Below are 27605 nucleotides of genomic sequence, written 5' to 3' on the forward strand. Positions count from 1 at the left end.
TTCATTGGGCTTTATTTTATTCTGTGAAAATAAGCCTTATTGTAAAACAGAATAAATCCACAGACCAAACCTCAAACCCTCTAGCAAAGAAGGCCCCCTTAATGTATAAATTCACTGCTGACAAGAGAGTCCCTTCAAGTCATTGCTTTTGTTTCTTGTTTCTTGAGAACATGATTCCAATGAGGCCCATGGCTGCCAGGCCCACTCCTGCGACGCCAGCTGCCATGATGGCATCTCTGACCTGGAAGAGACAGGAGGGTGGATGAGGTTTTGTGTCAGGAATCTGAGTACACGCCGTACATTCAACAAGAACACCCAGCTCAGGGAGCCTCCCGTGCCCCTTGGCCTTCTTGACAAACTCAGGAGTCAACTAATATTGGCAGGGAAATGGGGAGAAGAGGGCAGGATGGGGAAGGAGTGGTGGATGGGGCCAGCTGGCCAATGACATACACAGGTCTGAAGAGGGAAACTCACTTCACCCTGTGAGTACTTAAAGCACACATCCCCAGAGGGTGGCTGTGAAAAGGACAGGGAGATGAAGCCAGATGGCTGAAATCCTGGCTGGCCAACAGGGAGCTCTCGAAGTAAGTGTGAAGTTGAAGAGTCATTGCTATTGAATCCTCAATAAACTGTGACCTCCGTCAGAGCAAAACCCTCACTTGACTTCATCTTCGCTGTATCCCCAGCACCCGGTCCTGCCAGGCGCAGAGGTGCTCTTTGCATGTTCTTAAATGACTCAACTATGAAGAGTAGTAATGTTATACTTTAAATTATTAAGATATCTGACTTGTATTGTTTGTACTAGAAAGAAAAAAAACTGTTGCAAAAGTAAGAGTAAGTTTCAGGGTAAAAATTGAACATGTATCAAATTTCACTCTTTCCTAAATCCAACTAAAAGTAAAATAAGGCATTTGTTTTAGGCATAATTCCACTAGGACCCAGAGAACACTAAATGCAGTGAAGGCACAATGCCCGAAATCATGAAAACTGTACTTTTTCCCACTAATGGTATCATGAACATGGATCAAGAAATCTCACCCTAAAACCAAGCCAAGCATTTAAGCAGAACCAAGAACTGCAAAGGAAAAGATTCTTAATGATTTTACGCCAAGAAGTCCAATGAGACAGTGTACTAAAAATCCCAGTAATAAAAAGGATGAAAATGTGGACTTGGTACCCCAAACCCACATCCTTACATGACACCGCCAACTCTGCCCTTGGTACCCTAAGCACAGAGCTTGCCTAGGTTGTGTATGTTGTGGCCGAAAAATTCCCACATGCCCACCATAGAGAAGACTTTGAAAAACTTCAATGGTTAAAAAGAATATATGTTGGCACTGCCCAGGCTTATCTGAGCCATAAACGTGTCCAGCATAGCTGTGTGAAATGCCAGGAAATACACCAGTGTAACTAACATCACAAGGTACCCAGAACACATGTCGACAGAAGTTTGAATGAAGCTACTGACCTAAGGTTTGACTGCCGGTCAGTCTTTAGACCTTCCTGTTAAATTAAAGGTAATTAGGCTTGGCTTTGCGGCAACCGTGGTCCTGTTGGGTTCTTGCTAGGGAGCCTGCATAAAACCACTTGTACCCAGTGTTTTCCTTGCTAAGCTATGTGTCAAGGTGGGAGAAATGGTTTGCAGATAATGGAGTAGGAACAATAAGCCCCCAGTTCTTTACAGAACCTCATAGTGTGAGGAGAAATGCTGATGGAGCCGGTTCATACAAAAGGTGCTTTGTCAAGGAAAACAACAATAGCCTCATTGTTTGTGCTCATGCTTTGTACAGAGTCAAAGTGTGTAACTGAATACAAGAAAGTAGTATTTAGTTAGTCCTGAGAGTGCAGATTTTACGGAAAGAATGATCTTCCCAGGAGAGACAGAGCTACCTGCAGATGCCATTGATGATTTTCTTGTTGTAAGGCTGCTGGGTCCACCCCGGCCACTGTGCTGAAATTACAACAGTTCTGATCAAGAAAATGGGCTACACGGTGTGCACCAGAGGTCTTCAATCAGAATATTATGAAAGAGAAAAACTGCCCCTCATTATCTTTTCTTTAAAGTGGGCAAACAGTAATCCTATCAGACTGCGGACAATTAGCTGCTTATGCTACACGTCTACTATGAGTTAAGCCCTGGAATTGTATCTGGGAAAAAAGACAATTCTAATGTGCTTTCTTCACTTTCAGCAATGTTCTAAGTGGATATAAGAAGAGTAATATTATTCAGAAAGCAACTGAATTCAGACTATGAGAGGTTATAAAATAACAATGGTTATAAAATACGTGTACAGAAAGTTGGCTTTAATATTTACAGTAATTTTTAAATAATACCCTGTAATTTATCCAGGTTTATGTGATATACACAATACCATTGGCCACATCTTCAATTTCTATTTATCTTAAAATTTTATCTGACACAGAGTAGACTTCAGCATGAGTGTAGCTCCTAGTTGCTTTTTGCTAGAGTACTATTCAGTACAAACGCTTACTAAGTATACATTTTTTGAAGCCTGAGTATTTTTAGGTAGGTAGGTGGAAAATAGGACCATCTTGATTAGAATACTCTTAGGCATGGAAAGCACAAACAACATTTTAGTTTAAATCCATTGTTTCCCTTTCTAACTGGAAACTTAGATGAGTCACATATAGTCCGTTGAAGGAAAATCTAGTCTGCTTCAAAGAGCTGAACACAAATAAACATAATGACCAATAAGATCCTTTTCACACAGAAAAATATCCTCATGAGTTAAGTGAAAAAGAGAGCTGCTGCTTTGATGGCTCTTAGAAAAAAAAGTACTGCTGGACGTTGTCCAGCACCCACTAAATCCACCCTCTCTAGTGAGATGGGAGAAGTGCAGAAGCTACATTTTAATTTGGCCACGCCGTGTATTATGATCATTACTCACCTCGGCCAGTACTTCCCAAGGGGGTACAGGCTTGCCCTCTGGGGGAAATTTGGCAATATCTACAGACATTTTGGTTCTTACACCTGGGGGCAGAGGGTGCTACTGGCATCTAGTTGGTAGAGGCCATGGATGCTACTAAACATCCTGCAATACACAGGGCAAGTCATAATAATGAAGACTTATCTTCATTGTTAATGACCCAAAATGTCAATAGTGCTGAGGCCGAGAAACCCTCATCGAGGCCAAGAAATGAAAGAGGAAATCTTTGGAAACAGTATAAATGGCACCTCTTTTTGTTTTGTAGTATGTTCTGGTTTCATGTTCTGTGAGGGGGTCCAGTAGAATTGTTGATGCTCTTTTATCATTGTTGTGTTGTCATGGTTTTGCCTCTTTCAGGTGGCTGGCTAGCGCATCGGGCTAAAGCCTCAGGAAGAGAATGGGATGTGTCCAATTTTGTATTGTTTCATTTTGCAAGAAGGTGCTTGTAGAAAGAGGAAATGATAAAAAATATTTCTTGGTTCTTTCAGTATCTCAAGGTTTGGAATTGTATTTAAATGCTCTAAATATTATTTGTGCATACTGACATATGTATTTTACTAAATTATGTAACAATTTTGTGAAGAAATGTTCTACTTATATTAACTTGTGACTCTCTTCTTTAGTCTATTAATAATCACTAAAGGATAACTAAAAATGAGATGATTTGGAGATATTTTATAAATCTACCAAATCTTCTTAAAATAGCACCCTGAATTTGGTATCTTATACTTCCCAAATTTGTATAGTAATCTCTATTTGGAGTTTATTGCTGCATAGGAGAGTGGACATTTACCTGAAGTAGAAGCCAGGTGTAATCAACACCTCAATTGTTATGCAGGATCACCCATGAAATCAGATTTATTTAGCGTATGTTTCTCTTTTTTATGCTGATATCATCACTGCTACTTTTTAAAAAACTTCTACTGTACCCAGATCTACCAATAAGTGTTAGTTTTCTCATTGAAAAAGATAAATAATTGGAAAACAGGAGAGAGAAGAAAAGAAAATCAGAGGAGCAGTCTAGGGGTACAACCTCTGAATAATCAGTGTTCCCGAATGAGAGAAGAGAAAATGGAAAATTTCCCAGAATTGAAGGAATAGGGTTTCCACATTGAAAAGTGTCATCAAGTGCCCAGCACAATTCATGAAAACAGATCCACACAAGGTTTATCATAGTGAAATCTCAGAACACTGAAGATAAAGAGAAGATTTTATAAGCTTCCAGAAAGATAAAATTGGTCACATACAAAGGATCGAAAATCAGAACCAATTCAGACTTCTCGTAAACAATAGCATAAACTAGATGACAATGGAGCAATACCTTCACATTTTCTAAAAAATTCTTTTCAGCCTAGAATTCCATGCCCAGCCAAACTATCAATCAAATACGAGGATAAAATGAAGACGTTTTCAGGCATAAACAGTCTTTTTAAAATGCATCCTTTCTCAGAATCTATTAGAGGTGGTATTCCACCAAAACAAGAGAGTAATCCAAGAAAAAGAAAGATGTGAGTTGCAGAGGATAAAAGCATTAATACAGGAGAGAACTGAAGGGCATCTCTAAAGGATGCTAGTAAAGAGAGATACCAGGATGACAGTATGCATCAAATGTGACTCAAAACAAATGTTTTGAAGGCCATTATCCCCCCTAGATAGATATGCTGAGTGTCATCATCCCCCAGATTCCTTCTGGTTGCCTCACACTTGTAATCTGAGTCATGAGGTTCCTCTCATGGACCCGCCCACTGACTTTCCGAGAAGGAGCCTCTTATAAACTGTCAGGGAAATTGAAACTAGACTGTGACCCAGAGATTCTGGGACTCTTCACCAAACATTGGCAGTATTGCCCTATCCTTCCCTAGCTAGGTGTGTACTTGCTACTAGTCAATTTTTGTATTAATCATCTTTCACATTCATATATATATATATACACACACACACACACACACTTATATTTATTGTAAGTATGTACATATATGTATATGTAAATATACGTATCACTTATACATGTACTTATACACATTTTTGTATATTTACATACACATTTATTGAATAATAATAACATGAGTGATTGAAGAAAAAAAATAAGAGAATACCCATTGGAAGATATCTACTGTATCATCACAGAGCACAGGATGAACTAACCAACATGCAGGTCAGTGTAGTAAACACAGCTGATTATCAGCAGTATGAGGAAGGCTGAGCATGATCCTTGTAGGGGGTGTTGGTGGATGCCTCCCCAGCAAGTCACTGTGGCCCAGACAGGCCAGTGGACAAGACACTGGGTGAACCAAGAAAAAGAATGAAGATGAGGACCATTATGACTACTTCAACTATTACAATTTATTAAGTGTATTTTCTGAGTTGCCACTCTGCTAGCATAAGGATGCTCTTATTTAATTCACACAGTAACCCTCCTAGATCAGTATTATCACTTGTACTTTACCAGGGTTTAGAGAACATGAATCAATCTGTCTGCCAGGCCATGCCCTTGACCACCACAATGACCAAGGAAGAAGAGACCAGATCTCAAAAAATTAAAAAGTACTGAAAATCAACAACCTGATGGATCTTAAACTCATCCTTTACTGAAAGAAAAAAAAATCATACTCTTTTGCATCAACAGGCATCCAAGAACTTTTCCAAACAATGTTCTCACACACACACACACAAAAATGAGGGGGCTGCAGGGAAGGGCCAGAAAAGGAGAGCAGAAAGTGAGAGAAAATGGGAAGGAAGTTAGTTACCCAGGTGAAAAAGCAATTCAAAGAAGAGAGTGGCCATGGCCAAAATCAACTAAGTAAATAAACACACCTGCATCCCCTGGGGCCTCCTGGACTGCCCCTTGGCTTAAGGCAGGGCTAAGCACAGGGCTTTTTATAAGTCCCAGCAGACCTGGGCTTCAGATCCCACCTCTGCTACTTATCAGCACAGTTGGAGACAACTCTCAGGAAAAGAGACAACACAGATTTGTTTGATGAAATGAATGGCCATCAACAAGTGCTGTGAGCCTCAGTTTCCACATCTGTAAAGCGGGATAGTAAAACCTGCCTCTGAGGTTGTGGGAAGGGTCCATCTCAGGGCCAGGCAGCCAGGGAGGGCTGGGTACCGGGCTGACAGTGATGGCTGTGCTCACACCCTCGGCCATCATCCCCCGACCACACTGGTCCGCGGTGCCCATCTCCCCACCCTCCTCCCCACCCCAATTGTGACATCCTTGAGGGCAGGGTTCTGCCTCTGTTATTCTGTCTTGTTTGTGCCCCTGTCTCCAGCGCAGCCCAGCCCACACTGATGCCCAGGTCAGCTGAGGAAATGGTCTGGTTCCCAGGGATGGGGACACACTGAGGACGCACCTGGTCACTGCGGGGGACCCCGTAGCGCAGCTCGTTGACGAAGTGCTCGCAGTTCTCGCTGGTCAGCTTGTAGAGAACTTCCTGGCCCACCAGCTCCTCCGCCCGCTGGACAATTTTGTTGGGAGGCAACGGCGAGTACTTGCCATCGTGCTTATTGTTGACCTGGTACCTGTCTCTCCCGGCCACATCGCACAGCCGATCCTTCTTCACTATGGCCTTGTCGGTCAGCGCAGACATGGCACTGGCCATACCAGCTCCCGCGATTTCACCTATGGATTCAGGATGAGAAACAGCGGGACTGGTCCTGAGCCGGCCCACAGGGGCTCAGTGCAGCCCCAAGCCTGGCATCCAACACATCCACAAGGGGATGAGCAGATGTGAAAGGGCCACAGCTGTGTGGCTATGAATAAGGCGCTTATGGTCTCTAGGCCTTGGTTTCCTTATCTGAAATGAGGAGGAGTAAAGTTCCATGATTTGTTGTGATTATTTTTAACCTAGAGAAGCTGGCCTCGTACACCCTCTTGATTGTGCAAATATGGGCCCTGAGCACACCCACCTCCTGGGAGGAATAGAGTGTGAACTTTTTGTGATCCTAAAAATGCTACACTTCCTTGACACATACAAAGCTGATTACTGCAGAAAAGGTAGATGGATTTGCAGAAGTGGATCCCATCCTTCTTGGAGCAAAGGGACCAAAACCCCACAGCTGCTCCCAGAGGTGTGACACCAGGGAGGTCCACGGGGAGGGGCTGGAAGAGGCAACAAATTTCCAGAAATGAAACTGCCTTGAAGCAAGGGATTTTGGCTCAGTGGAAGGACCAGGATAGTTGGGAGGGAAAGCTGATGCCAGCACAGAGATTGGGCATAGCTCCTGAGGCAGCCAGCCTACACCGTGTGGGGAGGGGCAAGCCTTTGGTATGATGGCTGAAGAGGTGGGCTTGCACTACAGAGGCGGACCCCAGGGAACATCACAGAGGAGGTTCACTGTCCCTCAAAGAGCCTCTGTGGCCCTGCCGCAATCGATCGGGAACCCCAGGGCTCTTCTCAGCAGGGGAAGCATCCTATTACACTGGGCAGGACCCATCTTCCGCTGTGACATCATGTGACAGCAACAAGCAATGGCAAGAGGGTCTGACCAGAGTCCAGGTCCTGTTCTGCTAGGCTTTCCAAAGAGGACTAAACCCCTCTGCCCTGAGCATAATCCTGAGATTTTAGAAAATCAGAAGAATTCAGACTTGCTACTAATAAGGCACGAGGTGCTTGAGGATTCAGTGAAGTAAATAAAAGATGGTACTGTGTTTGAGCCCCGAGTTTGTGGAAAGGCTCAGTGTGGTGACTGGATCAGGGGAGCTCCTGAGACCATCCACCTTCAGGCCCTAGGCGCGTGGGTGGCAGGGCTGCTACTGGGGCGAGGCAAGCAAGGTGCCTGGAGCACAGAATTTCAGGAGGTACCAACTCTCAGGGATGCAAGCTCAGAGTCAACACCTAAGAGTGAGGGCTTCCTTACACTTCACACCCTGTGTGCCACCCTGGTGAGTGAGTGCACAGGCTGACAGTCAGAAGCTCTGGGATCTGATTCTGGCTCCATCACTGAATGGTCTTGACACGTCACTTAACTTTGCTGAGCCAACACTGGGAATCCACAAATACCAGCTAAGATGGATTCACGAACACACATCAATATAGGAATTTAAAGTTCCTTTTAAAAGAATTATTTTACTTTTTAAAGTTAGTCTATTAAAGAAAATACCAATTAAATAATTGGAGAGAAGGCACAAGGATATGGTAAGCAATCAGTGACTAAATTTTGGGAAACCTCAGACTTGACAGTATAGCAGCATGCGTAAGGGCAGGGAATAGAGAGTCAGATAGCCAGGGTTTGAGTGCCACCTCCACGACTTTCCTGCTATGTGACGTTGGACAAGTGGCTCAATTTCTCTGAGTCCCCAATTCCTTGTAGAATAGGGTCAGTAAATTCTACCTGTGCCTACAGTACTGGACGGGGAGCTGCAAGGATTAAAGAAACTGACTAGGTAAGGTGCCTCCACCAGTGCCTGGCACAGGGTGAGTGCCCAGCAAGTGTCCGCTCTCATTAGTATTGGGTTGTTCTCTCAGCTTCCTTCCAACTCTAATTTCCACCGTTTTCTCAGTAGCAGGAGGTCAGTCGTCCTTGCCTCACCTATTTCACGGGGTTCCTGTGAAGCTCGAGTGAGAAGATGCAGATAGAAGCGTATTTCCCTTTAAGGAGCATCACTCACCCAATGAAGGGTGTCACACCTGTCCACCCAGATCCCCCGTCATGCCGTTCCCTGCCTCCTGTCCAGCAGTTACACCCACTCAGTGCAGTCAAGCAATCCTGAGGCCCTACTACGTGCCGGGCCTTGTCCAAGGTGCTGAACACAGACATGAACTAGACAGCGCACCTGCCCTCAACTAGTTTACACTCTAGTGAAAGGACACTGACAAGGAACAAATAGAAAAAATAACACACTTTCAGGTACCGGAAATGCTATGGAGAAGATTAAGTGAAGTCACATAGGAGAGGATGACCAGGGGAGGCTGCTCTCACTCAGGGTGGGGAGGGCCACGCCCAGAAACAGGCATTTGAACTGAGACTTGAACGATGAAGAGGAGGCAGCTGTGCTGAGAGTCAGGAAAGAACATCACAAGTAGAAGGCAGAGCAAAGGCAAGGACCTCGGGAAGGAAGACACGTGGCATGCTTGAGGCTGCAAGGAGGCCAATGTGGCTGAAGCCTAGAGACCCAGGAGGAGAGAAGAGGAAGCTTCAGGAAGGTCAGAGAGGCAGGCAGAGGCCAGACCACGCCAGGCTCACAAGCCACAGCACAGATCTGAAATTTATTCTACGTGTGATGGAAAAGCCAGTCGAAATTAAAAGAAGACGAGTGACGTAATCAGACTTATACTTTGGAATGATCACGCTGGCTGCCCAGTGAAGGAAGGACTGACCGTAAGTAGACAAGAGGCAGAGAGACCAACCAGAAGCTACAGTAGCATCAGGTGAGAGAAGATGGTAGCTTACCCCGGGGCACAGCAGTGGACATGCTGAGAAGTGATCAGATTGGCGGTCTGATTTGGAGGTAAAGCCAATAGGATTTCCTGATGGATTAGACGTGGGGTGAAAAGGATCAAGGATGATGCCTAGACTTTTGGTCTAAGCAACCGGATGGTATTGTCCACTGGAGCCCTCCATTTGGGGTGTGTCAAGTTCAACATGACAATTAGACACCCAAGTGAAGATGCCAAGTCGTCAAGAGGTTACACACATCTGAAGCTGAGCAGGGTTAAAATCAAGTTAAGGTAATGGTCTAAGGGAGACGTCGACAAATAGAAGGTGTTAGAAGCCAGAGGACCGGATGAGGGAGGAGTAAGGATTAGGGGTATGGGAGAGGAGGAGCCCCCTACACACAGGAGGCCAAGAAGGAAGGGCCCAGTGGGAAAGGAAGAAAGGCAGCGCAGGTAAAGAAAAGAGAGAGGCCACTCGTGTTAAATGCTGCAGAGAAGCCAAGTAAGCCGTGACCAGGATATTGATTGTATTGATGTAGCCTTGATAAGAGCTGCTCCAGGAGGGGGGTAAATACTCCCTGGTGGAGGGAACAGAAGAGAGGATGGGAAGTGAGGAACCAGCAGGGGCCACGGCAGACAAGAGATCTGCTCCATGGGAAGTTAGCTAGAGAGGATGTGAGGTCGAAGGGGTGTTTGTTTGTTTTATCAGTGGGAGATAATCCAGTGGTTTCTAGGCCAATAGGAATAATACAGAATTATTATTAATTTGAGGGCACAGTGAAAGTAAGAGAAGGGGGTCCAGGGCCCACACCTAAAGGCTGGCTTTTAAAATAAGGGCAGGGGCACATTTGCACTGTAACAGAAGAAAAGGCAGATTATGTGGTTCTAGATGTTGGTGGTTTGGTTGATCAGGGGTGGGGATGGTGACATCTACCCTGGTTACTTCTGATCTCTCTATAAATACAGGGTGAGGTCATTCATTTTGCTACCATTCTTGGTCAGCAAAAGACACATCCAAGAATGTCCACACCAGCTGCACACAGAGCAGCCCACTAATGGAAGCATCCGATGCCCATCAGCAGAAGAACAGATAACAAACTGGGCGATGTCCATAGAACCAAGGACACGCAGCAATGGAAAAGTAAGAACAACACAGATGACCTCACGGGCCCAGGGAAAGAGCCGGACACAAAAGAGCACAGGCTGTGTGATTCCTCTGCTCTGAAGTTCTACAACAAGCACAGCTAACCTACGGCAGGAGAACCTAGAAGAGTGGTTGCCTCTAGGGAGGGAGAGAGCATATTGAAGAGGCACGAGGGGGTCTTTTCGGGGAGTGGAAATGTTCTAGATCTTGATCCGGTCATTGTCACATGGATCGATACATTTTTTTAATTCACTGACTATACACTTGACGATATTGTGCCCTTCACTGTATTTCGGTTATACCTCAGTTTAAGTAAAAAGTTTGAGAAAACGGGTGGGGAATTCTCCCAATAATCCTCCACATTAAGGATTCTTAACCTCAGTTTACAAATGAGGAAACCAAGGCCGGAGAGTGAAAATGGATTCACGGCCAAGTCTGCTGCCCAAACACCTGTGCTCTTCCCAGGAGATCTGCACTTCAGGATCGAATGTGTTTTATACGAAGTCATAATACATAAAATACATGAAAAGCAGAACTGCCCCTTTGGAAGCCCACCTCAGTCTCTCTGCATGGCCCTGGTGTTCCAAGGTGCAGAGTTTGAAAACCACTGCCCCACACCGAGCTGTCTTCTTGTAGCACCCAGGAACCAACCGCCAGTTGGGGGCGAAAGAAGAATGTTCGGGTCCCCTGTGAACCCCAGCTCCCCCGTCTCCCTCTGCTCCCAGCCCCAGCACAGTGGAGCCCTGGGCACTCTTACTTGGGGGGGCCAGGTGGATCACATATCCATCGCCAACGTAGACGGCCCAGTGTCTGTAGAAAGGGCGGAAAATCTCGATCAGGTCTCCAGGCTGGGGCTCTGGCTGCAAAACCAAGAAGAGGACTGTTTCAGGTGATACGAGAGCTTGGAACCAGGGGCAGGGCTCAGCTAGGAGGGTGCAACTCCGCGGCCTCCAGCTAACAGCTCTCCAGGGTGTCCTCCTGAGCCCCGCCCGGACAGTCCAATGCCAGTCCGACTTCACAAGCCTGTGTCCCAGACCTGCAGGGACTACGGGCCTGCCCACCTGTCATTACAATCTGCAAAGTGCACGCCTAAAGGGTTTCTTCATTAGCTGGGGTTTCTGCCTTACTGCTCCTCTTTCTAGGAGTATTATTTATTGAACTCTTACACAGAGCGAAGCACTCTGCTAAGTGTTTTACAGGCGTAGCTCAATAAATTCACACAACCCTCCTATGAGGTGGGCACTGCTGTGAACCCCATGTTATGAATGAGGAAATCAAGGCTCAGAGATGCAAAGGAATGTTCTCAAAGCCACACAGCCCCTGAGTGACGTGGCCAGGACTCAACGCTAGGCTGCCTGATTCCCAGGCCCAGTGTCTTGACCACCACACTGACCGTCAGGCAACACCACAGGTTATTTGATTAGAGCTGTGCATCTGGAGACTCTGCCGGGGGGTCAAATTGGAGGGTGTCACACAGACACTCCCCGACCTGGCCCAGGGCCTGGCAGAGAACTGGTGTCAACCTCTGGCAGTAATGTCTCCCTGGCTGCTCATCCCAAGGATAAGAGGATGTATGTGTGTGTGTGTGTGTGCGTGTTGGGGGGTGTGTGTGTGTGTGACAAGCAAAGGAAAACTCTCCCCTGCACTGTGCCCGCACCAGTACTCCTGACGCTGGATGTGTGGGTTTTCCACACTAAGCGATTCAATCCTCGGTGCACACTGACCGGCACCCACAGTTTACCTCAGTTCTGACACTAACGGCCCGGAGTTAGCCCAGACCCACAGGCTTAGTCCCAGAAGACTGAGGCCCCCCACACACTTTAGACACCAACTGCAAGTTGCAGGTTGATAGCTATGCTCTGAACAACCAGTTGTAAATTGGGGGCTCCCACAGCCCCCTCCTTGCGTTCAGTACTCTGCTGGAACACCTCATAGAACTCAGGAAAACAGTTTACTTGCTAGATTACCAGTTACTAGAAAATATACAACACAGGAATAGCCAGAAATGCAGAGGGCAAGCTGTGGCGGGAGGGGCACAGAGCTTCCATTACCCCTCTGGGGACCAGCACTCTCCAGCACCTCCGTGCTTTCACCAACAGCCTAGGTTAGGGGTTTTATGGAGGCTTCATTATGTAGGCACGATTGATTAAATCATTGGCCATTGGTGATTAATGCAACCTCCAGCCCTCTGATCACCTGGTCGGTTGAAAGGGGCTTATTCTGAATGACGAAAGACATTCCTCTTACCTCTACTGCTCAGGAAATTACTCAGGTTTTAGGAGCTCTGTGGCAGGAACCCGGGACCAAGACTAAATATCCATTTCTCATTATATCACAGTGAGCGTGTGTGGGAGTGAGGGTGTGCGTGTGTGTGCAGGGGAAGGTGGGAAGGATGCTGAAATGCTCCTCAGAGCCCCGCCCTGTTAGGGGAGCACAGCAGCCCAGAGCCTGAGAAAACTTGGGGAGGTTCAAGAACACTTTCATTCAACCTATTGAGGTCCCAATGCCAGACACTGGGCTAAGTACTGCAGGTGGGGACACTCCGACCTGGACCAGGATCAGGGCTGATGAGCTTCTGTGGTCCAAACCAACCTTAAATCTCTTTAGAACACCTGGAGACAGAGCCCATCGGTGGTCGTTCCAGCCCTCTGTCCTTTCCCGCTCACCTGCTTGCTCTTAGAGGACAGACCCATAGGGGTTTGCCCACATCCCACCGCCAAACTCTGTGGGCCTGACTGAGAGATTCCATCAAAGATGAGGGGGGAGCATGGACTCCCCCTTGTATGGCCTCCCCTGGGATAAAAATGATGGGCAGTGGAAGAGCCAATCACAACTCTATAATGGCTAGGAAGCAGAGTCAATGACAGTTCATTTCTACTTATAGAAACAATAAAACTGCAACAAACATCCCACGTGGTAGGAAAAAAATCTTTTCACAGGAATTATACAGATAAATCATATTGTCTTATTGCAGTAATAATAAGATAATTTATCTTCCCAGAAGAAGGCGCCCAGACCTTACTGGGAAGCTTTCAGAACACTGGACAATGGTCACAACTGATGAATCACATTTGTTTTCCAGAATAAAAGAAAAAGTATATATTAATTGTTTGGTGAGAGTTATCCAAGGATATCCAAGTTATCCAAGGATCCCCAAAGGGCAATTTAACTGGACATTTCCATGAATAAGCCAGGACATAAAAGCAAGGCAGAGACCCAGCCCTCAGGGAGGCTACTGATTAGAAAAGGAGACAGTTGGGACATCAGTAACATGACATCAAGTAATAAGCAGCCAGTAGGTACACAGACCCAAGGAGCTCAGGAGCTCACTGTGTTCCAGACAGATATCAATGAATGATATTGATATACAGAGAAACATGCTTGCAAAAATAAATAAATAAATAAATATATATATATATATATATATATATATATATATATATATATATATAGACACACACACACTGACAAAAATATCTACAAAGAAACTCAGACTTTATAACACTAAATACTGATGCTAAGTGAAAGAAGCCATACCAATAATCTACATACTGTGTGATTCCATTTACATGTCATTCCAGAATAGGCATCACCATAGGACAGAAAAGTAATCAGTGATTGTCAGGGGCTAGGAGTCAGGAGAGGGGTTGACAAGAAAGGGGAATGAGGAAATTTCAGAGCAATTAAACTTTATGTACTGTCCTGTATTTGATGGTGGTGAATGGTTACTCAGTTGTCCATGTTAATCAGAACTCATCGAACTGAACACTAAAAGGGTAAATCAGACCTTAACTTTTTTAAACATTAATTTTTTAATAAATAAAAAAATTTAACTTTAAAAAAATGGATATCCACAATTTGAAAGCAAAAAAGCTGTGATTTTTTTTTTAATACTCAGTCATGTTGCCTGTCCCTTGTAAGGGCAAAAGGCACATATTTCCAAATATGCACTAGCTTAAAACATGACACCACTCAAGGAAACTTCTTTTAAAAAATGAAGTGAAAGGTGCTGGACTCGCCCACGGAGCCCTGTGCACTAGTTAGAAGCAAGGACTCGATGTTCACATGACCATGTGGATAATCTTTTAGATACAGTGCTGAGTGAAAAAATGAGATTGAACTCCGCAAAATACCACTTATACATATTAAAGATACGCACACACAAACCAATAATACATGTCTTACCAGAACCATACCCAAAAAAAAAATTTTTTAAAACAACAGAAGAATCTAAAGAATACATATTAAATATATTAGGATGCTACCTAGCCATTGGTAAGATGGAGAGGGAGAGGAATGATGATAAAAGGGAACTTAAAAAAAAAAACAGAAGACAAGGGGTCTTGCAGGGACCAGTGAGGACAGGGTGCCATGAACAGGGATATAAATAATTCACACCCTTTCACTAAACTCTAATTGGAGAAACAACTGCTTAATGATACACACAGCCAACTGAGCTGAATCAAAATTAAGAACTCAAGAAAGCATGTTATAAAATTAGAAATATGAGAACAAAAGTCCTTGGGCCAAATTTGTGCCTCTGCTTATTTTTGTATGCAGGCAAAGAATGATCTTTACATTTTTCAGTGGTTGGGGGAAAAGTCAAAAGAAGAAGAATATTTTGTGACACATGAAATTATATGAAATTCAAACTTCAGTATCTATAAAGTTTTATTGGCACAAAGCCACCCTCATCATTTACCTTGTGGCCGAGGCTGCTTTCTCTCTACAGCAGTAGAGTAGTTGCAACAGAGACCAGAGATAGTAAAATATTCACTCTCTGGCCCTTCAGTTTGGATCAACAGTGATCCCTCTCTCACTCAGCTTGATCACCAGTCCCAGAAACCTAGTTGTACCCTGTTGTCAGGTGGTTCTTCCCGCAGGAACAAGGTGAGCCAGCAGGAAGCCAGAAACTCTCCAGAGCACAGTAACCAGGGCTCTCCCACACAACACAGCCAATGACAGTGGCAAAGCTGAGACTCTGCACCCACAGGATTTCAGAACAAAAAGTCTTTATCCTCTCCACAAAAGCACGGTTTACAAAGAGCTGTGTAACAGCCATTTTCCTTAGCAAGCAAATGGAGAACAATATCTGGCCTCTGCAATTCACACTGGAAAAACCACCTAAACGACCATTAATAAGGACCAACTAAATGAATTATGTTATATTTATATGTACAAACAGCCAATAGAGAGAACAAGTTGGATTTACGTAAGCAGATATAGAAATAATCAAAACAAGTAAGTTGGAAAACATTATCCCATTTTTGTTTAAAAAACATTGTTATACATTCCCATGCAAAATGTATTATACACTATGTATGAGCTGAGGAAAATACACCAAACTGTTGTGTATTATATACAGTGGGGGTTGGGATTCAGAGACTTTTATATTTTGCTATATTATTTTATTATTTTCTTACCAATGTGAATTACTTTTATAATAAAAACTTTTATTAAAAGAGTTTTAGATGGGAAAACATCCCTCATATTGATGAACCTGCAGTTTTTTAATTGAAAAAGGTGGATGTTATCTGTCACCAAAACCTCTTGAAACCATCTCCCATCTGGAGCCTGTAAATATTACCATGTTAATGTTGCTTAAAAATCATTAACACTTAAATGTAACACATAAAAGCATAAAATAAAATTTAAAATAATATAGATGGATATGTTTCAGATCTTAGAATAGAGGAAGAAATTCTAAAGATAAAGTCCAAAGAAAAAGGCATAAAGTAAAAGATTGAGAGTTTTTACAATTGAAAAATGTTACAGTTCTTATTAAAAGTTTCTATCATTACCTGTTACGTTCATACTCCCTTTTAAGAGAACATGACCACCCACAATCCCGACTGCCCAGGCAGCCATATTTTATACCATGTGACCACTTCATCCCAGCCTCCACCAGCTGGACTAGAAAAAGGCATGGTTCCCAAGCAGGTCACCATCCTATGATCCTCCATGATAAGTGGACCTGGGCCAACCAAATTTTCTCTCTCTCTCTCTCTCAAAAATCTGAACCAAGTAATGAAAAAGAAAATAGCTTTTGGCAGAGAGGCTAAAATTGAAAAGTCATGACAAAGAGGAGGCAAGGGAGACCCCAATGAACCACAGGCCAAACCAAGGGTTGGAGTTCTAACATCCACTCTGACCAAGTAGAAGACCCCTGTTGACAGTGGGAGAGAAGGAAGCAGGCACATCAAGAACAGCTAGCTGAGTCACACCAGTGGTGGAGCACTAGAGGAGAGATGCACAAACTCCAGCTGCTGAGTGCCTGGAATCACTGTGATCCTGAACTGCCTCCCAGCCCCTGGAAGGCCCAGCCTTAACACAGCTCCTATACTTAGATTTTCAAGAGAATCCCCTTACCGCTCCACATGTGTCCTTAGAATAAACTTTTTTCACTTGAGCTAGCTTAAGTGGGCTGCTGGTTACTTATAACCAAAAGAGCCAGACCAACTGGAAGAAAATGACAGCTTTAATACATAAAGAGTTTTTATGAATCAATAAAAAATGTAAACACCAAAATAGAAAAAAATGGAGAAAGGGTATAATAAATAATTTTAAAAGGAGAAATACATATTACCACTAATACAAGAAAACACATTCTATCTCACGAGTAATCAAATTAAATTAAAAACTGGTTTGGGGGAAGATTAAAATACTAATACTAAATATAGGAAAAGATGCAGGTAAACAGGCACCCTCAGTCACTGCTGTTAGGAGTATAAATAAATACAACTTTTCTGAAGGTCAATTTGGCAATCTGTATCACTAACCTTAAAAATATTCATATCCTTTGACCCAATTTCTATTTATAGACCAGATCTTAAGGAAATAATCTGAAATACCTACAAAAGATGTCACAAAGTCACATCTAATGGCAAAAAATTAGATACCTAAATATCCTACATAAAGAGATTAGTTAAATATTGCCATAATTATATACTAATATACAGTTATGTTTTAAAAGTTATATTTTAAAAGAATACTTAAGGACAAGAAATGTCCATAATATAATGGTAAGTAAAAAAGCTTTACAATCAACGATAACTCAATTTTTTTTTAAGTAAAAATAAAAAAAGCTTTACACAAAACGGTATTTTTTTTAAACTTTGTTCAAAAAAGATAACAAACGCATTTTTTTTGAAAACTGTGGAAATACACCAAAACGTAAACAGTGTTTATTACTAGGTGGTGAAACTTGGGGTATTAGTTTTCTTTTTAATTCTGTTCTAGTTTTCCAAATGTGTAAATACATATATATTTGTTTTAGAATCAGAAAACAACGTAAGGCTTGACAAACACCAGTGTGTTCAATCTGGGGTAATCCGTACAATTACTATTATGTAACAAAATAAATACACACAACAAAAAACTAGAAAGATGTATACCAACATCCTAACAGAGATTCCTGCCAGGGGCTGGGGCTAAGTGTGGTTATTGTGATTATTTTGCTTCCTTCTATTTTTCTGCATTTTCCAGCTTTTCTGCAATGAGCAGAAAAGTTTATAACATGCTTTGCAACACTGTTATGAAAATTTTTCAAACATTAGTTTGAATTTTCAAATGTTCAAAATTGAAAACATTTTTCAGTAAACATCTGCATACCCCACCACCTACATCTACTGTTATGCTACTGAATTTGCTTTATCACAAATATGTCCACCTACTCCGCACAAATTACAGGAGGGGAGGTTGCTGGCATGCGTGCAGAATCACCCTGCCCTTAACAAACACCCTCCCCCAACCCAGGGAAACGGTGTAACTGGTCAACGACACTCCTTGAGAATCCCTTCACTTTGGGGATACCCACCTCTGCCTGAGAGGGTCAAGGAACTCTTTCATTTGCTCATTCATTCTACAGATGTTCACAGAGCCGGGCACCTGGGCTACGCCTATGAACAAAAGCCGAGATACCTGACTTCACGGAGCTTTTGTTCAGCATCAAGGAGACAGAAATTTTTTTCAATTTCTTTAAAGCGTTAGTAAATGAGTAAATCATACAGAATAGTAGAAGAGATACCAAATAAAAACAAAAAGAAAGAAAGAAAAGGTAGGGCAGGATTAAGGGGCTGGAGTGGGATGGGAAGGGGGAGGGGATTGCAATAGTAAAAGAGGGTCAGGGAAGGCAGAGAGTGGGCCCCGCAGATGTTGAGAAGACCCAGGCCGAGGGGACAGCCTGAGCAAAGGCCCCAGGTAGGAGTATGTTAGAGCAACAGCCCCGAGGCCAGCGTGGCTGGAGTGGAGTGGGGAGTGGAGGAGGGGAGGTTGGAGGATGGAGAGAGAAGCTGATGGCTCAGACAAGATGGGGGGAGCAGGGGATGAGAAGTAATGCATTCTGGATGTCTTTGAAGGCAGAGCCAACAGGATTTGCTGTTGCAATGAGGTAGGGTGTGAAGGAAAGAGGAGTGAAACGTGACTTCAAGGTTTCGGGGAGGCTGAATGGGCAGGCTGCAGACACGGAGGGCACGCTGGGTTGAAACAGCCACCAGGTAGCCACCTGGAGAGGCAGGGAGGCAGCTGCATGCGCGAGTCTGGAGGTCAGAGGAGGGGTCTGGGGTGAGGGTCACTGTCGATCTTTAGGAGAACAGCTCCTATTGGGAGTTGGAGGCTAAAACCGGCTGAAATGGGTATAAGAGAGACTAGGAGAGGACCTCCTCCTAGAAAAGGGAGCAGCTGAGATTTTGCTGAAGTCTTGAAAGATGACAGGGAGCGTGTACATGGTAGACACAGAATTCAAACCCAAATCCTGCACTTTTGTTTTGTTTTGTTTTGTTTTGTTTGGCCACACCTCGAGGCATGTGGGATGTAAGTTCCCCCACCTGGGATCCAACCCGTGCCCCCTGCAGTGGAAGCGCGGAGTCTTAACCACTGGACCACCAGGGAATTCCCCCAAATCCTTCACTCTTTTTTTTTTTTCCATATATATGGAATCTAAAAAAAAAAAAAAAAAAAAATGCTTCTGAAGAACCTAAGGGCAGGACAGGAATAAAGACCCAGACGTAGAGAATGGACTTTAGGACATGGCGAGGGGGAAGGGTAAGCTGGGATGAAGTGAGAGAGTGGCATGAACATACATACAATACCAAATGTTAAATAGACAGCTAGTGGGAAGCAGCTGCCTAGCACAGGGAGATCATCTCGGTGCTTTGCAATCCTTCACTCTTAACCCTCACACTCTCCTGCAATCAGAGGAGGCAGTGGGGAGGAAGCGGCCGGAAAGGGGAAATATGGAGACGGGGCAGACAGGAGCAAAAGCACAGCGGTGTGGGCGTCTCGGGGTGATCTTGCGGTTGGGTCAGAAGCAGGATCCCTGGGGTGGAACCCAGGCCTGGCAGTTCTGTAAGCTTCCAGGTGATTCTACTGTGCAGCCCAGAGAACCACAGGAGAGACGGGTTAGGCAGAGAGGGGCAGTCATACCTCACTTTGCAGGTGGGGAAACTGACGCTAAGGGAATGAGGTCACTTATCCAGGGTCAGCCCGAAAGTAGCAAAGCAGGAACTTGAACCACAGCCTGGTCCCCACCACAAGGAGAATCTGCCAGCCTTCTGGCAGATTTCACCATCTGCCCCTGCATGTGAATCCACATTCACTCCTGCAACTCTGAGCCAGTGTGAGACCCTCAGCCGTGGGCAATGGACAGGACCAGATGGAAAAGTAAGGGCACTTCCAGAAGAATTTTCAACCCAAGGGTTGAAACAAAACAAAAAGAATGTTTTTCTTTATTTTTTTAAAATTTTACTTTGAATGGGGTACCTATATTTTTAGTTAATTTTACTTATTTATTTTTTAAAATATTTATGTATGTATTTATTTTGGCTGCGCCGGGACTTAGTTGCGGCACATGGGATCTTCGTTGCGGCAATGCAGACTCTTTAGTTTCAGCATGTGGACTCTTAGTTGTGGCATGCATGTGGGATCTAGTTCCCTGACCAGGGATCGAACCCCGACTCCTGCACTGGGAGCGTGGAGTCCTACCCACTAGACCACGAGGGAAGTCCCTAGAATGTTTTTCTTTCATTCAAGGCCACTAAGGAAGCATTCCAATCTGCCTACACACAGCTCCATTTAGCCTCCTCATCAGAAGTTTGCAATTTTTTTATTTTAATGAAATATTTCAGGCATACAAAAAATACAGAAAGTAGGCTAATGAGCATTACTGCTCTGCATTTAAATTAGGATGCATTTGGTTTTCAGAAACTGCATACTGATTACAGCCGTGGGGCTCTGAAGCCAGACAGCCTGGGTTCAAATTCTGGCTCTGCTACTTAACTAGCTGGATAGCCTTGGGCATGTTACCCAACTTCTCCCAGCCTCAGTTTCCTCAGCTCTAAAATGAGGATAATTATAGCACCTGATTCATGAGGTTGTCCTGAGGATCAAATAAATTAGTACCTATAAAACACTCAGCAAATACTACCTGGCACATAGGTAAACGGCAGTATTTGCTGCCACTGTTCTTGGGGGTGCTTTTATTATTTTGGATTTGGAAAGGTCAGAGGCAGCTCCAGGAGTAGCTGGAGACACTATGGAGGTTGTGAAACCCAGCCTGAGAGCAAGTTCTTGTTCCCAAATCACATGCTGTGGTGAGTGTGGAAATCCCTCACCTCACCCACTTCATTTCTGATACTCTGGGGAAAGCATCTACAAGCATGTAATTCAAAAACCTGAAGTCCAGGGAGGGTGCTGAAAAGGGATTTTCCAGCAGAGAGTTGGGAGTTTTGATGACAAGGCTTTAAGAAGAAAAGAAACCCCCGAAGAGCCCACCATCAATCCGTCTATCTGAGGCTGCGTTGTCAGAAGCAGGGCCCAGGCCCCCTGCAAGTGAGGCCCCTCTGCTCTATTGCTGTGTGACCTTCAAGAATCATTTAACCTCTCTGAGCTTCTCTGGTAAAACAGCGCCATTAAGATCCATCCAGCAGAGTTTGTGTGAGGAATAAGTGAGATAATGGGGGTGAAAAGCTGCAAAACCCCTTAACGCTTATTAGAGGGTTGAGACACTGTGCCCCAGGCTGTGTGGGTCCGGGGAACTCGAGGTGGGGGGCAGACTCCCCAGCCTCGGGCCCAGTGAGAAGGTAGAGGAGGGGTTGGGCTGACACATCACCTCTTCCCTTGCCAGCCTCTGGGAGAGGGACAGTGGCAGCTCCAGTGGGTACCAGGTCCAGCCACAGCAACCCAAAGGTCATGTGTATCCTGGAAAAAGGAGGCAAAACTCATTCGCCCTCCCAGGCTCTTGACCTCCAAGCCTCAGACCTGTTCTACATGTTGAACCTCACCCCAAGGGAACCAGGATTCCCCCTGAACTCATGTGGAAACCACCACCGCTGTCACCATGCACTCCTTGGGGTTTTCACCAGTTACCTGGAATCCTTACAGCAGCCCATTTTACTGACCAGAAAACAGCTCAGATGTAGGAAGTAACTTGCCCTAGAGAACTCCCTGAGAAGCAATGCCAGGATTACACTGCAGGTCTTCCTGAATCCAAAGGCCCAAATTCTTTTCACCACACCCAGTAATTCACACAAAGCTACTGACATCTGATCAGCATCCCCATGGTGAGCTTTGCCTCCACATCACTGTGTTCTAGTCCTGAAATGCCCCTGACTGTTCACTGCCAAATTCCTACTCATCCCTCACGTCTCCATCTCCTCAGTGCCTCCTCCAAACTCCAGGGCAGAGAGTGTTTATCAGCCGCAGCCCTGTTTATCCGATGACGATAATCGTTGGGCTGAGCCCCTGGGAAGGAATGATCAGTTTCCCTGCCCAGCTCTCCAGCTGGACTGAGCAACCAGCCAGGCACATACAACATTCTCAGCAGAGGTTTGTGGGCAAGAGGGACACACTGCTTCCTCCTCAAGCCCCTCCCAGCCTCTGGCTCCGCCCCCTCCCTTTTGCACCTTAACTAGCCCCACAGAGCTCTGTCAGATCATCAGGCAAACCTAGAGGGTCATAAAGAAGTCAATAAGCGAGTCTAGAGTCAGAGACCAGAGCAGGCCCATCGATTTCTGCATATCTGGAGCCTCAGATGCCCTTTGGAGCTTCACGTCCCCAGCAGCCGCTGCTCAACAAGCCACAGGTTTAAGGGCAGGGTGGGTGGAGAAGGGAAGGCAAAGCTCCTGGCCCACGAATTCTAAGTAAATTTAGAACACAGAGGGGAGGCAAATGGTCAGCGCTGGCCCTGACCAGGAGGACTCAGGGCTGGACTAAAGGGCTCAGAGAAACGTGGGCCCATATGGTAGACGCACAGCCTCTCCGTCCCAGGGAGGTCCAGGCAGCTGCTTTAACAACAACTAACATTTGTCAAGCCCTAAGAGCCAGGGAGTGGCACACCCAGAGTGGGAAAGTGAGAGCCGAATCCTCTGGGTGCAGACAAATAGGGGAGAGCTGTCCATAGAGAATTTTAAAACCATAAGACACACCAAAAATCAGTCTGCTGTTTATTATCACCATGTGCCAACACTTTTAAACAATATCAGTGATATTGGTCTAAGTTCTAACTCATGCAATTCCTGTTGAGAGTTAATAATATAGGGACTTCCCTGGTGGCACAGCGGTTAAGAATCTGCTTGCCAATGCAGGAGACACGGGTTCGAGCCCTGGTCCAGGAAGATCCCACATGCCGCGGAGCAACTAAGCCCGTGCGCCACAACTACTGAGACGGTGCTCTAGAGCCTCCGAGCCACAACTACTGAAGTCCACGTGCCACAACTACTGAGCCCGCGTGCCACAACTACTGAAGCCCACACCCCTAGAGCCCGTGCTCTGCAACAAGAGAAGCCACCGCAATGAGAAGCCCGCGCACCGCAGCGAAGAGTAGCCCCCACTCAACGCAATTAGAGAAAGCCCTGCGCAGCAACAAAGACCCAATGCAGCCATAAATAAATAAGTAAATAAATTTATTTTTAAAATAATAATAATAATATATATGTGAGCTTTAAATTAGCACACTTTCATTTCTTATTCTTTCAGTCTTCTACGTGGAAGTTTAATCAGAGAACACCCAGCTATACAGTCAACCCCCTACATACACAGACTCAGCTACATGTGTCTGTTCCAACAGTAAGTTCTGAATGGCTCAGAATGGTTCAAGTTCACTTTCAGCCCAGTTTGGGCCGCCAACCCCTGTGGTCCTACATTTTCCTGTGTTTAAACAGAAGACAAGAGTCTGCTCTCCCAGCGCCAGAAGAAAAGTGTTTGAAAGAGAAGTGTTTGAAAGTTTGGATCAATTTCACCAAGAACTAGACTCCCATTCTAAAGCAATGGATTAAATAAATGTCAAAGTTCACCATCATTCAGCCATTTTCTCTGATTTTTGCCAAGGAAGAAAAACTGGGGAGAATTTTGCCAAATAAGATAATAGCTTGCAATGAATTTTCTGGTGAATATGTTTCAGTGAAAATGTTTTAAATGTGGATATATTTAAAAGCCACTAGAATGAGGACTTCCCTGCTGGTCCAGGGTTAAGACTCCACGCTCCCAATGCAGGGGGCCCGGGTTAGACCCCTGGTCAGGGAACTAGATCCCACATGCCGCAACTAAGAGCCCGCACGTGGCAACTAAGACCCAGCATAGCCAAATAAATAAATAAATGTTTTAAAAAATAATAATAAAAAATCAAAATAAAAAAAATTAAAGCCACGAGAATGGATAAACAACAAATGTCCTACTGTATAGCACAGGGAACTATATTCAATAGCCTGTGATAAACTATAATGGAAAAGAATATGAAAAAGAATGTATATATGTGTATAACTGAATCACTGTGCTGTACAGCAGAAATTCACACATTGTAGTCAACTATACTCCAATAAAGTAAATTTTAAAAATAAAAATAAAAAATCGGGAATCCCTGGTGGTCCAGTGATTGGGACTCCACACTCGCACTGCCGAGGACCCAGTCCAATCCCTGGTCTGGGAACCAAGATCCCATAAGCCATGTGGTGCGGCCAGAAAAAAAAGAGAGAGAGATATCTAGAGATCAGCAAAAATAAATAAAAATAAAAAATAGAAGCCACTAGAATTAATATTTTTAAGACATAGGCAGTGTTGCAATTTCTCCAATTTATTATGAAATGGGATTTTTATGAATTTCTGACAAACTTATCCTAATGTTTAAGGTTTTTCCAATTTGTATATCTGTTGTTTCATATGAGAGAAGCTTTTGAAATTAAAATTAATAAAAAGTGTCTTCTCGACATATACACACTACTATATATAAAATAGATAACTAATAAGGACCTACCGTATAGCACAGGGAACTCTACTCAATACTCTGTAATGACCTATATAGGAAAAGAATCTAAACAGTGGATATATGTATATGTATAATTGATTCACTTTGCTGTACAGCAGAAAGTAACACAACATTGTGAATCAACTATACTTCAATAAAAAAAATTTTTAATAAATAAATTTAAAAAGTGTTCTTCAACTGTGAATAAAGATAAATGGACAAATCTAGCTCTACTGAGTGTTGAACATGAATATGCAAAGAAGATCAATTTTGTCAAAGTCAAGGACAACTTTTCAGAAATTAAAGTTCCGAAACAGAAACTGTAATGGCATTATTATTCACTACTGTGACCAACCTATATGTAAGAATACGTTTTCTTCAAAAATACACTAATGCAATTAAAAACTATTAACCCATTACTTCTATTTTTCTCTATAACACCTACTTTATTTTTCAGTTTTTATTTTTTCACTGGCATGATTTCACATACAAAGCTCAACAGAAGAAACTTGACTGTGTTTCTTTTCTGGCCATTATTACTATTCATTTCATGATTATTACTGAAAATAATGTTGCTAGATAAAGGAGAGGATGTTTTCAAATGACCGCTCCAGACATCAAATATTCCAGGTACATCCTAATACCAGGCACTGTGCTAAGCCCTTTACATGGATTAAATCATAATCATAATAACAACATAATCATAATCATAATAACAACAATGAATTACAGTTGAGCACATAATATGTGTGTGAAGCACTGTTCTGAGCACTTCATAAGTATTAAGTCATATAATCCTCACTCTGGGGAACAGAGTGGATTTGAAACCTGGTCAAAGTGCCACAGCTAGGTGCTCAGCAGGAACACAATCCCGGGGGGAGACTACCTCAAAAGCCGGGCTCAGAACCTCTCTGGAGCAGGTCCAGCTAGGCTGAAAGGAAGCATTTGCTAAGCCCCTTTATGATTTCTGAACCATAGGAAAAGTGAGAGTTGGGAACTTGCTGGCAGGGCTGGTCATGAGGTGCATCAGCCGAGGCCAGAAGAAGCACCTGTTGCCAGACCCAGGCGCGGGGGCAGCAGGTGCAGCCCCAGACACTCAGCCCCAGGAGCCCATCCAGGTGTTCTGGTCTGACTCGGGAAGGCAGCACAGGACCTTGGTGGGGCAAATCTCTCCTTGCTGCCTCCCCGCTCCTGGGGGCCTGTTTCAGGCAGGGCGGCCTCCCAACCCACCCACGCAAGTACTCACACTGAGACAACTCCAACGGATACCCACCGACGCGCATCTCACACCTGATGCCCACCGGCCAGTGGGGCATCCACATCTGGAGGCCACATCCTCAAGGACCCTCTCTCTGAAGTGATGACTCAGACCCACCGAAACACGGCCCCCACTCCCAGCCCACTCGCGCCCCCCCCAACTTACCATGGGGGCGCGCATCTTCTTCGGTAATGGAGGCCCTCAATTTCACGCTGGAGTTGGCTTTATCAGCTGCGTAAACGCCTGAGGCAGCGGGGGAGCAGGGATTCATGGTCAGTAGCAGGAACCAGCGTCCCCAAGACCCCAGGGGACTGTGGCTTCTGGCGGGGGAGACCGTGCCCGGTTGGCCTCTAACCCCTCCGAGAACAACGGGCTCACTCCCTGCCAATTCCTCGCCGGCCCCCTCCCTGGCCCTGCACTTGGCCGTGAACGGATGAATCCCTTGCAGGGGGCAGGGTGGTACACCTGATACCGGAGAGCCGGGCGGCGCAGCGACGGGGAGCGCGAGCCGTGTCACCTACCAGGGCGCGCTGCGCCCCCAGAGAGTCAGCGGGGCCGCCCTCGCGCCCGGCCCTCCCTCCCCGGCCGCTGCCCTCAGCTGCTCCCTAACTTGTTTACTCCCGCCTCACCCAAGCTCTCCATCCCCCACACAGCCTGGAACACCTGAGAGCCACCCCAAGCGTCTCACCCTTCCTTAAGTTCCGGGAAGTACCGCTCCACCCACCTCGAGGACTTGGAATGCAGCGCGGCCTCCACTGCAAAGGGAACCGGCTAAATGGCCGCAGAGTCCAGGCCAGCGTGAGGTCACCTGGCCCCTCCCCGTGAGACTGACTAATTAGAGCCTCGCAGAGCTCCCTGCCCCGGCGACAGTGACAGCCTGCTCCCGCCTCTGGGGCAGACAGACCAGGACGCTCCCCGCTCACCCCGAAGCCTCTCAGCACACCCTCCCCTGCGCGGAGGCGCCTCCGGAACCAAGCGCAGGGCCACCGCCTCCTCACCTCGTCTACGCACGCGCTGCGGCCCGCTCACGCTGGGCCAAGAACTTAGGATCTTGTATACACATCACACTGGCGTGTCATCAATCTGCTTATTTCCTCCACTCAAGTGGGCTTATACTGTAGTTTAAAACTACAATAGGCCCCCGTTATCCGCGGTTTCTTTCTCTGCAGTCCGCTGGGTAACAAACAGGGAGACAACACCGTGGATAAGCGGGGACTATCTTAACGGTTGCGTACTTCCTGCGGTTTCAGGCATCTGCTGGGGGCCTTGGAACGTATCCCCCTAGGAAAAGGGGGGACTACTGTATATTAAGCTTTAAAGCCATTTAAAGGCAAGGGCATACCAGAGAGAAAGTACTTTTAACTATTGGGTCTTAAGCCATTAGATATCCCCAAAACCTGGCACCCACCTAGCACACAGTAGGTATTTCATGAATGAATGAATGGATCAATGAATCAATGAGTGAACGAGTGACCAAAGACAGGCCCTTCCTGTGCACTGGTCTGTGACTCCTCAAGGGTAGAAGCAGCTCCTGTTCATCTCTATTTTCCTGCCCCCTCCCGCCGGCACTGAGCTTGGAATCAGGACGCGTGGGCCAAATCCTGTCCCTGGCTACCTACAGGGTCCAGGGCACCCTTCCCAC

The 27605-nt window shown here is 45.1% G+C and overlaps 1 protein-coding gene across 5 annotated transcripts; it reads right to left on the reverse strand.

Moving 5' to 3' along the window:
- On the reverse strand, positions 1–26850 carry PLAAT3 (phospholipase A and acyltransferase 3). Of its 5 annotated transcripts, none has more exons than XM_061201905.1 (5): positions 26688–26850; positions 26129–26206; positions 11227–11329; positions 6302–6570; positions 1–241 (listed from the first exon to the last, which is right to left on the reverse strand). In XM_061201905.1, the coding sequence occupies exons 2-5, from the start codon at positions 26141–26143 to the stop codon at positions 140–142; spliced, it is 489 nt and encodes a 162-aa protein (XP_061057888.1). In that variant the 5' UTR covers positions 26144–26206; positions 26688–26850; the 3' UTR covers positions 1–139. The 5 variants fall into 5 exon arrangements, with proteins under 5 accessions (XP_061057888.1, XP_061057889.1, XP_061057892.1 ...); XM_061201906.1 differs by having other exon boundaries at positions 26652–26850; XM_061201909.1 differs by lacking the exon at positions 26688–26850 and adding an exon at positions 26593–26621.
- Positions 26851–27605: the final 755 nt, after the last annotated feature.

This window comes from Eubalaena glacialis, chromosome 10 (genome assembly GCF_028564815.1).
Source record: "Eubalaena glacialis isolate mEubGla1 chromosome 10, mEubGla1.1.hap2.+ XY, whole genome shotgun sequence".
Lineage (NCBI taxonomy): Eukaryota > Metazoa > Chordata > Mammalia > Artiodactyla > Balaenidae > Eubalaena > Eubalaena glacialis.